The sequence below is a fragment of the Anarrhichthys ocellatus genome, unplaced genomic scaffold (genome assembly GCF_004355925.1).
Source record: "Anarrhichthys ocellatus isolate YVR2014 unplaced genomic scaffold, GSC_Weel_1.0 scaffold18, whole genome shotgun sequence".
Lineage (NCBI taxonomy): Eukaryota > Metazoa > Chordata > Actinopteri > Perciformes > Anarhichadidae > Anarrhichthys > Anarrhichthys ocellatus.
The window spans coordinates 2131878-2142739 of record NW_022280048.1 but is presented as its reverse complement, the minus strand read 5'-3'; the positions used below and the strand labels follow the sequence as shown (position 1 = coordinate 2142739).

The window sequence follows — 10862 nt, the reverse complement described above, 5'->3', positions numbered from 1 at the left end:
TCTCACACACACACACACACACACACACACACACACACACACACACACACAAACAAGCAGATTAACACAAGATGTTGAGCTTCCCTTTCAGCCATGTGAAACCTAAAACTCTCCTCCTTTCTCGCCCACACCCCATCAAGTGCAATGCTGCTCTGGTTTTGTTTTGTTTTCAGTAACCACAAACATAAAGTTATATTGAATCCATTGACACTAAACTAACTGACTGCTGGACAACTGCAGAATGTTGAGCATCTATAAAGTTCATGTACTTTTCACACACGAAGTCTGGCATTTCAGGCGACTATTAAAGCAGCAAAATCATGAAACAATGGCACAGGGCAGAGGGAACAATTGTGCCTGATTAACTCAAGTGTTCATTCACCTACTGTTTAGAACTAATAATAATGGTCAAGAATGAACTTTTAGGTATAGCGTTATGTACCTGTTCATGACCTCAAAGTAGGTCTATTTTTAAAGTAACATTATACCTGGTAGAATACTAATGTTGTTGATTCTGTTGGTGGTGTGACCCAGGGTCCATAAAGATTTCCTACTATTACATACTTTTATGATACAACAAAACATTACACTTAATATTATTTTCATAATAAAATGTATGATTTAGTTTCAAAATAAATGGAAGACAGCCCTCCTAAACATGTCTGAGTCAACTCTGTCGTCATCTCACACAAAGCAACGCAGGTAAGGGAGGAGGTGTCTCCTCACCCTCCCTCCCTGCCTGCTCGTGCTGCACTTGCGCCCTGCCTCCCCCGACATTCACCGCCTCTAGTGTCCTCGCCGCCCACCGGCCTGCTTCCTCATCTCGTCATCGCTGACGTCTCCCTGCCGGGCAAACACCGACTGTACTTCTTAAACTGCCACTAAAGAAACCACAGCATCATGGAGCGCTTCTCAGAGGACTCCCCCTTGTAAAACACAAAAAGAATGGATTAACGAGTGGCAAATAAACCAGTAAAGTAAAGTACTGCCCGGGCCGGCCGGGAGAAATGCAGGACGAAAACGGAAAAGCGGCGCTCGGGAGCCCCGCTGTACACAGTGCGGCCACAGCGCAGGTAGGAGCGGAGGTCCTCAAAAAACATATCAACTCTGTGTGTATTAAGACTCGTCTCGTGTTTGACTGTGGGACTCCATTGCGGGGGAATCTATGTTACCCTCCAGGGGTCCTATAGGGGTGTAGGTTACAGGTCGTCTCAGGGCAGGTAAGGTGTATTTAGAATAAGAAGCGGTCCAACCAGTCCGCCCACATCGCGCGCTCACCTTTCAGGCTAGTCTTCCTGCACCGATACAGTCACACTGTAGACTGTACTCAGCAGCAGATGTGTTTGCCCAGACTCTTCTCAAGTCTTTACACAACAGACACACTTGCATTTAACACTATAAGGCATGTTGGCATTCTGGATTTGAGTTTTCTCTCGGGCTTTGTGCCAATTAGATTTATAATGCTGACCCAAACCTCATTGGCAGTATTTGCGTTCCTCCTACAAGATTCAGGAGTTTGTCATTTTTTATTTTATTTATTTTTTGCAATTATAGAAAGTCCTCAGTAAAAGGAATTTTTCATTTTTTTTTTTTTTTTTAGAGCTGCAACGATCAGTTGTTTAATGAGTTAGTAGGGATGCAACAATCTGACTTTTTCCAGTCCCGATACCGATGGCGATACCTGGGCTTTGGGCCTCGGATCGGCTGGTGTTTAATCAATAAACTGTGTCCCTCACTGTGTGGAAGTGACTGAATAATTACTATATGTAAGGCATCAGGCTTGACGTAAACATTGCTTTCCTAATATAACAAATAATCAATGAATTGAATTCAAATTCCAGTTTATAATCTGTATATTATTCAAACATATCAGTGAATTGATTGGCCCCATTGTCACCGATACCCGATCCAGCTGTTTGCGTCAGTATCGGCCTGATTGGTTTTGGTGCATCCCTATTGGTTAGTTAATATACAGAAAAGTAATAACCAACAATTTATATCATCGATTAATTGTTGCAGTTGTTTTTCAAGCATTAGTACCAAACATTATAGTTCCAGCTTCTCAAATAAGTACAAGTCTGTGTTATATGTTTTGTAAGCTGTTTAGCACAGCCTTTGATGCTGTTCGTTGAATCATATTCAGCCCTCTTGGTTTTCTCTTGTTACTGCAATTGATTTGACACATTCCTCCTTTAAGTCATCTTGTCAACACAACTGCATGATGCAGCATTTTAACTTCCTGTGTCCTACTTTGATGTCTCTATGCCTCCATATGTCACACATGTTAACATTTTCTTTTTGTGCATTTGAAAAATTGGGATAGAAACAAATCTCAGAAAGACATCACAACTTGGATGACTAAAAACGTATGCATTACTTTTGATGAAACTATGGTTATTGTATTTGTGTCATTGGCGTAATTGATTAACTATCTGTAAACACTTAACAATGATGGTAACAGCACATAAAGCAGAAGTCCAGCCGTTATCTGTCAATCAGACTTCCTCCCTGAGTCCTGACATAAGAAAATAGTTCCTCTCTTCTTTAGAGATGGACGACCTGCGGGAAGGAAGAGGAAGAAGTAATCTAGTTGATGTCATACTTACATTCTAACCAGTAAATGTTTGGTGTTTTTACTTGGTAATGTACTCAAACAATAATAAATCATTCAAATCCTCATTGATTCATTTCCCGTTGCTTGATTTATTTTATTTACTCTAGAATTCAGTCCACTTGAACGGGTATACCGTCACTGAAAATGGCCACAACGCGACAGCTACGCCTTCACCTCAGCCAGAGTGTGACTCCAGAGCCCCGAGTCCTGTTCACGCTCCAGTGATTATCCCGAGGGAGCAGTGGGGAGGGAAGTACGAGTTCCTGCTCTCCTGTATCGGGTACTGCGTGGGACTGGGCAACGTGTGGCGGTTCCCGTACCTTTGTTATCGCAATGGAGGAGGTGAGCAGTCTACAAGCACGTTCACTGCCCTCTGAAGTCTCAAATGCTTTAAATTCCGTATGTCTGTAATGATTTGTTACACCCATTTAGGCAAGAGGCCCTCTCTGCCCTGCCCTTGGGTGTGCACTGTCTTCCTAATCATGCCGGCCAACTTTCCACACTCAGTCTAGAGCTCTCCATGGCAGCCCAAAACATTTGCTAATCCTTCAGGTTTTCCTAGATTACACCCCAGACACAGGGTCCGCCTGTCTAACCCAGCCCAGTGCGCTGTGCATCCCTTTCTGAAACATGTTGGAGCTTGACTAACAGTAAAGCTGAATAACATCGGCCTGTGAAGCGCCACCTAGACGGATGGTGTTGTTAGCGAACCTGCCTCTACAGCCCGTCTTATATGTTGCTGCACTAAACAAGCCATTGCTGTGGATGTCTCCCCAAGCACCGCCCTTCCTCAACCTGCCGTATTTTGTATTCTTTCGCAGGCGTGTTTCTCATCCCCTACTTCATTATGCTGTTCGTCACGGGTGTTCCACTGTTCCTCATGGAGCTAAGTTTAGGCCAGTACGGAGCGGCCGGCCCCATCACTGTGTGGAAATGCTGCCCTCTGCTCAAAGGTAACACCCCTCCTGTATCATCATGCTTTTGAACCCATGTATTCACCCCACTTACAGACGCTGTAATTCAGTGGCACAACCTTGAAGCCTTTTGGAGATAATCATGTCATGGTGGTGACTCGATGTAATTAGTAAGATGGTGTTAAATGTAATAGAAATATTGCATCACAGTTCTACATTAACTATCCTGGAATCTTGATCCTCCAGTTTGAAGTGAGCAGGATCTCAAGTTGACGTCAATATGCCCGTGACACCAGTCAGCTCAGGCTAACGTATAGTCAAGGAAAATAACTGGCTGAGTCACATCACGTCATCGCCTCACTAAAATGCATCATGTGGCCCTAACAATGCCTGAGAGCTCTGCAGCTGCTAAAGATAGACATCTGATAAAGAACTCTCTTAGAACCAGAAATAGTGCCAGAAAGTTTTTTTTTATCATAAGCAGTATTTTTATTTTCAACTGGAAGGAGTGATACACTCTGAGGTGTTCATTAAATATATATTTTTTTGTTTCTTCTACCACTTTATACAACAGGGGCTTCATAGCTACATGTATACTGAAACGGTATCCTTACATGAGAGTGCATATCCATATTTTTTCTGAGATATTAAAGGCTGCGTCTCTCCCTGTAGGTATTGGCATTGGGATGCTCTGTGTGTCCACGCTGGTGTGTCTATACTATAACATCATTATAGCGTGGACGTTTTACTACCTGGCCAGCTCGCTCCAGAGCCCTCTGCCCTGGTCCTGTGACGCTGTAGTCAATGTGGGTCTCTGTGGAAACGCCACCACAGGTAACAGCTCCACCGGTCACAGACTCAGCCCCACAGAAAAATTCTGGAAGTAAGTTCTTATTTGTGGAAAAGCCTCCTCTACAGGTTTATGCAAGCTGTTGTGAAACAAATGACCCATGCAGCTTCATGTTTATTTATATGTAGTGTTATTTTATATTTCACATTTGTCCACTGCTTTTTGACAGAGTTGTAAATAGCTCTAGCATGCTGTGTACACGCCCTGATCAAATACTACAAACACACGTGTTCTTTACAATGAATGGACTCTTTCAAACTGGTTATTTTGTCACCTTTTCAGCTGTTAGTACTCAGGACTTTGCAGCAACCCCCTATATGATGCCTGGAAATATACTGTATTTCATCACACAGTCATAACACCTACACTGTATATATATTTCAAACTTCCAATTTGCCAATTTAAATCCTTGTGTTTTTATAACAACAGTTGTCAGGCCTTATGACCTTAATAGTTAAGTATCACAGTTACTCCTCATATCTCTGAATACATTTAGCAGCCACAGTACCTCAAAGGTCTGTTTCAAGTAAAGGTAAGGGTCTATTGATGTATGGCAAACAAACCAAATGGTTCATACAGAGGCAAGGTACAATATCTAGGGCAGTTTGTTGACCCCATCAGATGTAGCGGCACAAAGAGAACAGAAACCACAGGCTTGTTGGTAGAGCATCTCAAGTGAATTGCGTTTGAATGCTTCTAACGACAGAAATACCTGACTTCATGGCTATCCCTCTCCTCCCCTCATAGTGTATCATAGTCCGTAAAGCACTGTGTAATACATGACGGTGTTCATGAATATATATGTAGAAATCTGCCAAGTAATGGATAATATAGAGTGCTATGAACAATGGTCTTTTTCTTCAGACAGATGCCTTCACTCCCACTCAGTTATTAATAAGTCCAGCTTAACGACCGGGCCCTGTTCACTGCGCGTCAGTCAATGCGTTACAATGTGTGGCAATAGGTATGGTAAGAGGTGTGCTGTTTTACATGTTTGTGCTTGACTTGTGTGTCTTGCAGCGAGCAGGTGCTGGGTGTGGTAAACAGCGAGGGCCTCCACGACCCGGGCCCTGTCCGGTGGCAGCTGGCCCTGTGCCTCCTGGCTGCCTGGGTCATCATCTTCCTGTGTATACTGAAGGGCATCCGCAGCTCTGGCAAGGTGAATCAACACAAAGTTGTTATTGTCAGCTCCCACAAAACACACACTCACACACACACACACACACACACACGATCCTGCCCTTTTGCTGCCATATCGTGTCTAATGTGTCTGTGCTGTCTGTGTTTTCAGGTGGTTTATGTAACGGCTACCTTCCCGTACGTTGTGCTCATTGTTTTGATCATCAGAGGTGCTACACTGGAGGGCTCTCTTCAGGGCATTGCCTTCTACCTCACACCAGACTGGAGCCGATTAGCCAACGCACAGGTACTTCTGATGGTAGACGGGCACATATGAGGCTGAACAGTGACAAGGATTTGTTTATAAAGAACTAGATATTTTCGTTGTTTAACGCATATTTCTGTCTGATGCATTGCAGGTGTGGAATGACGCGGCCTCACAGGTCTTTTACTCCTTAGGTATTGGCGTTGGAGGGCTGCTTTCTATGGCCTCCTACAATAAGTTTGACAACAATGTCATCAGGTGAGTTTGTACTCTGACGTACCATTTGCTCTGTTGTTGCGGTCATGACGGGTTCAGTCTCTTAATTGTGGTTCGTTCGACTTTCAGGGACACTTTGATTATCACCGGAGGAAACTGCGGCACCAGCTTCTTTGCAGGTTTTGCCATATTCTCAATCCTGGGTCACATGGCATGGAAGAAGGGAGTGCCCGTCGGGGAGGTGGCAGATTCAGGTAGTTAATTACTTAAAATAATTTCATGCATTTTGTATTAAACTTCTGTGTTACGCATATATCGCCTGCTTGACCTTGATGTATTCCTATTTGCCGTCAGGTCCTGGGTTGGCCTTCGTTGCTTACCCAGAGGCCCTTGCTCTGCTGCCAGGCTCTGTGTTCTGGTCCATTATGTTCTTCCTCATGCTCTTTATGCTGGGGATCGACACGCTGGTAAGGCCACATACCACACGCAAAGACATTAGCAGAAATAAAGATGTACGAGTCCCCGTATGTTTCAAACCTTCTGCTCTGCTGCTTTCACAGTTTGGCAACATGGAGGGCATCACTACGGCTGTGCTGGATGAGTTCCCGCACCTCAGAGCAAACATGCTGCACAAGTCTTTGTTCTTGGCCGCTCTGTGTTTTTGCTTCTACCTAATGGGTCTCCTGTTAGTGACTAATGTGAGTGTGCTACGCTGGAGTAAGTGATGCATGAAGCTTTAAATGCATCTTCTCTGTGATGCCTCTCCCAATTCACCTTTGCTGTCTGTGTCTTCATAGGGAGGGATTTATTGGTTCACTCTCATTGACTCCTTCAGCACTAGTTTCGGCCTCATCATCATCACCCTCTTCATGTGCATTGGCATCTCCTTCTTCTACGGTAGCCCATCACACACCACGAACCTTCTCATCAAACACCTCTAACACCACATCATCGCTCCGAGTGCCCTTCTATTCTTTTATTTATTGTATCAGTGTCCACCATTTTGTCAACACATTGAACACATGATCCGTTATGCTCTGTTGTCCTGATGATATCTTCCAGGGTTCCTAACACGCAACTCTTAATGAACATTTCTGTTAGGAATCAACCAGTTCTGTCAGGACATCATTGATATGATCTGCCCCTGCCCTGGCTGGTGCATCAAAGTGCTGTTTTACTTCAAAGCATGCTGGGTTTTCTTCACTCCATTTCTTCTGCTGGTGAGTAAGCGCATGAGTATTAATTGTGATATTTGTTGGTAGTAGATGCAGGAACAATGTGACATCCACATTGGTTATCCATGATTAGTATGACAAATGCTTTTCACAATCTATCTATTAAGACATCATAAATGCAGTTGGCGTATTGTGTTATCTGATCTCTATTTCTAAAATCCAAATGCACTGACATTAATAGGTTTTGTATAACATTTTCAAAATCAAGGTTCTTTTGCTAAAGTAAGAATTATGACTAAATCAAAGCGATGACCTTTACTAAAGCTCATATTCTAGCCTTACTGTATTGTTGGTTTGCGTCAGTTGCGCAATCCATGTTACGTCACTCCCTCTAATATTTCTGCCGCTCTAGAAGCAGGATTACCATTTACAGCAATGCTACTTGATATAGAAATACCTTTTTGATGCAACCTATAAATGTACTGTATTGTTTCACTCACAGTCAACGAGTAATTTGATAAGGGGTGAGACCCTGTGCTGTAAAAACATCCCATTAAATGACTAAAGAGTTTATCGTTAACACAGTTACGATAACTCAATTACCAACTGCTACAAAAGTTCCACCAAGAAAACTTAAATAGCATCACTACGTTGAAATGAAGCCAACTGTGCTGGAATCTCCACAATAGCAGTTGTGAATAATTCAAGAGGAGAAACTGACATTCAATCTGAGTCGCCCCCCCCCCCCCCCCCCCCCCCCTCTGTAGCATTTCTCTGTTGGCCTTCTCATTCACTCTTCTGCTGCCATTGTGGCTTTTTTGTTTGGATGACAACATTCCTCTGCTCACCCTGTGCCTTTTCCCCTTGCGGCTGTAGTTCATCCTTACCTACATCTTCATTGAGATGTACAACACATCACTCCACTACGGGTCCTATGTGTATCCACGCTGGGGTAAAGCGCTGGGAGTGTGCATGGGTGCGACCTGCTGCCTACAGATCCCCATCTGGGCCATTGTGGCCATCGGCAAGGAAACTGGAACACTGAAAGAGGTCCGTAGCAGCACTATGTCATTCTGTCACTGGGAGGTCCGGTTGCACCTCTGCCATGATCACACCTACTGTCACTGTCACTGCTTGTATCCGTTTAAACATACAGTGCAACGCTGGTAGGTGATGAAATGACCTGTGTTGGAGGGTTTATGACCGCCGTCTCTTGCCTCTCTTTTGCAGCGTTTCCAGAAATCGATTCGACCGCTGAACTCCTGGAGGGTGAACAACTTGAACAACAGCAATAGAGCAGAGGAGCACTTGGAGCCCGAGAGGGTGGAGGCTCCGTTCACCGTCACGCTCACGGATATGGACTTTACTGCGATGAACTGGGAGATGGGAAGCCAGCCGTGACAGCACAAAGAGCTGTGATGAACAAACTACGTTGTCAGGAGAAAGAAGAATTTATGATTTTTTATGTTATTGGCGCCAGCTAGGCTCTGGTTGCCGTGTCTGAACAGACTGTGTGTCCTGCAGGGCAGTGTGGATTTTTGCTTTATTTATACTATTATGTATGTTGGAATTATATTTTTGTAACTTTTGTTTTTACAATGTGTAGAATGTACGGTTACAACTGTAAAGTTTGGATCATCTTTATCTTAGATGGTATAATAGGACTCTATCAGGACATTTGGATGTAATGATCCTGAAGGGTATCTGTTGGTTATATTTATTATCATAGTAGCATTGTACAATGAATTTTCACTGACGGCAGTCAACAGCAGCTGGAGGGACCAGACATCATATCCTCATGTACAAAGAGGAGGGGCAAAAAAGTGCAGTGTCTCTGGACTGTTACCTTCAACAACCACGATGGACGTGGAAAGGTGACCACAAAACATGGGCCTGCCAGAATAAATGCTGCACCGAGTCAGGAATATTTTTAAAAAGGAATGATTAAAGGAACTATTAGGTACTGTCCATGCTTCCATACGCCTTCGCTGAACATCTGGATTTCAAATTGCCAGTTCCTGCAGAAAATGCAGCCATCGGTTGACTTTGTTGCTCAGGATACATCGATTTGATCACATTTAAAACTACCTTCTATGTTATTAATGTAGACAGGCTTTTAAGTGGGACTGTCTAGCTATCCTTTGTTTTCCTTCAAAAATAAATTGATGGAGTCAGTGAGTATCTACAGAAGGTTTTTGTTTTTTCTATGTTTACGGGAACTTGGCTTTGACAGTTCTTCATTGTCAATTTCCCCTCTGCTATAAGCACAAAGCCCTCCTTTAATCATTGTTTAGCATTGGTTACATGTATTACTTGGAGGGACACTCATTGGTTGAATGTATTACCCATTTCGAGGACATGATTATTGCCATTGTATCAATCTTTCTTACATTTCTCACAAGTTTCTGAAGGCGCAAATGTTACTCTGATTTGAGGACCTGCTTCCAGAAGAAATCAACATCAGATTAAATGTTATTTATTTTGCAAATTACCCAAACTATTTAATTTATAAATGTTATTAGACCCTATGTTAGAAAAGCCCAATGATATTAAACTTGGGACATAAAGAAAATAATATGATAAAAAGATAAGATAATCCTTTATTAGTCCCGCAGCGAGGAAATTTACAGGATTACAGCAGCATATAGTATAATGCAAATAAGACAAACAATATCAAAACAAGTATTATAGATAAGTAATGAAAATAATATGAAGAATTACAAAAACACCTCACCCAGATGAGACTTGGATCATCAGTTGCATGAAGGTGTTTATCTTTTGAAGTGTCACCAGATAAAACTGCTTTCTAGGGCATATGCGCTCTCTTTTGTGTCTTGTTGCAAATAAGTGGACGATGACTGACAAAAGAAACCTGTCGTATCTGCAATACCTGCATTTTTAAAACGCTTTCAGTCACATGGAACTTTTGATTTGTGTGTATTTATAATAAGCATCATTGTTTTCTCTCTCAGAGCTTATTTAAAGCAGGATCACTACTTTTAAACCTTCGATTAACATGTTAATATCCTTTGTTTTAGGATTGTATGATCACGCCATGAAACTCCTCTAATTTTAGTAAATCTCTTTGCCTTCATACACATTGTTGCCATTCTCTTGCATATTGATATGCACAATGATTAAATATTCCTTTTTTGTGACTTTTGGATATTTTTCTTTCAAAGATGTCTAATAAAAACTAGTTGTGAGATGATCGTATGACGTCAAGATCAGTTTTATTTATTTTACATTGAGTTTGCAGAGTTCCCTATATAATATTAGTTTTGAAACAATACACTAATGGTGATCATACGGTGGCCTGCTGGTGAAAGGATACAGACAACAAATACTCTCAGGGAAAAATTGGCTATTTTAAATGGAATTCAATTGAGGCAACAAAGAGGATGTTTTCTTTGTCTGTGACCCAAAGTGTGACCAAACCTTACAATTATTTGAAAAAAAAATAGTAACACTAGTGATTATTACCACAAGAGGGAAATGGTTGCACAAAGATTAAGGTGCAGAGTAGGCACATTTAATCCAATGTGTTTTAAAGAACTGATTGAAGCCTACTTGACAATGCTGATATGAATGTTCCCTTGATAAATGAAGAAAGTTAAAACATCAGTGCATAATAACATGTAGAAGGAAGTGAAAACAAACAACAAAATAAAATGGGGGCGCAGGGGCAGTAGAATAGACATGTACGTTC

At 42.2% G+C, this 10862-nt stretch overlaps 1 protein-coding gene across 1 annotated transcript; it reads left to right on the top strand.

Annotated features, from left to right (window-relative positions):
* Positions 1-909: 909 nt before the first annotated feature.
* slc6a7 (solute carrier family 6 member 7) lies at positions 910-10339 on the top strand. The gene is made up of 14 exons (XM_031857572.1): positions 910-1073; positions 2722-2956; positions 3436-3567; positions 4201-4411; positions 5399-5537; positions 5670-5804; positions 5917-6020; positions 6108-6232; positions 6333-6445; positions 6539-6676; positions 6776-6875; positions 7080-7198; positions 8030-8203; positions 8384-10339. The coding sequence occupies exons 1-14, from the start codon at positions 1008-1010 to the stop codon at positions 8552-8554; spliced, it is 1962 nt and encodes a 653-aa protein (XP_031713432.1). The 5' UTR covers positions 910-1007; the 3' UTR covers positions 8555-10339.
* Positions 10340-10862: the final 523 nt, after the last annotated feature.

Coding starts and splice junctions, on each gene's coding strand:
- slc6a7 (XM_031857572.1), top strand. CDS start 1,008: ATGCAGGACGAAAACGGAAAAGCGGCGCTCGGGAGCCCCGCTGTACAC. Junction 3,568..4,200: donor ATGCTGCCCTCTGCTCAAAG/GTAACACCCCTC, acceptor CTCTCCCTGTAG/GTATTGGCATTGGGATGCTC. Junction 6,021..6,107: donor TTTGACAACAATGTCATCAG/GTGAGTTTGTAC, acceptor TTCGACTTTCAG/GGACACTTTGATTATCACCG.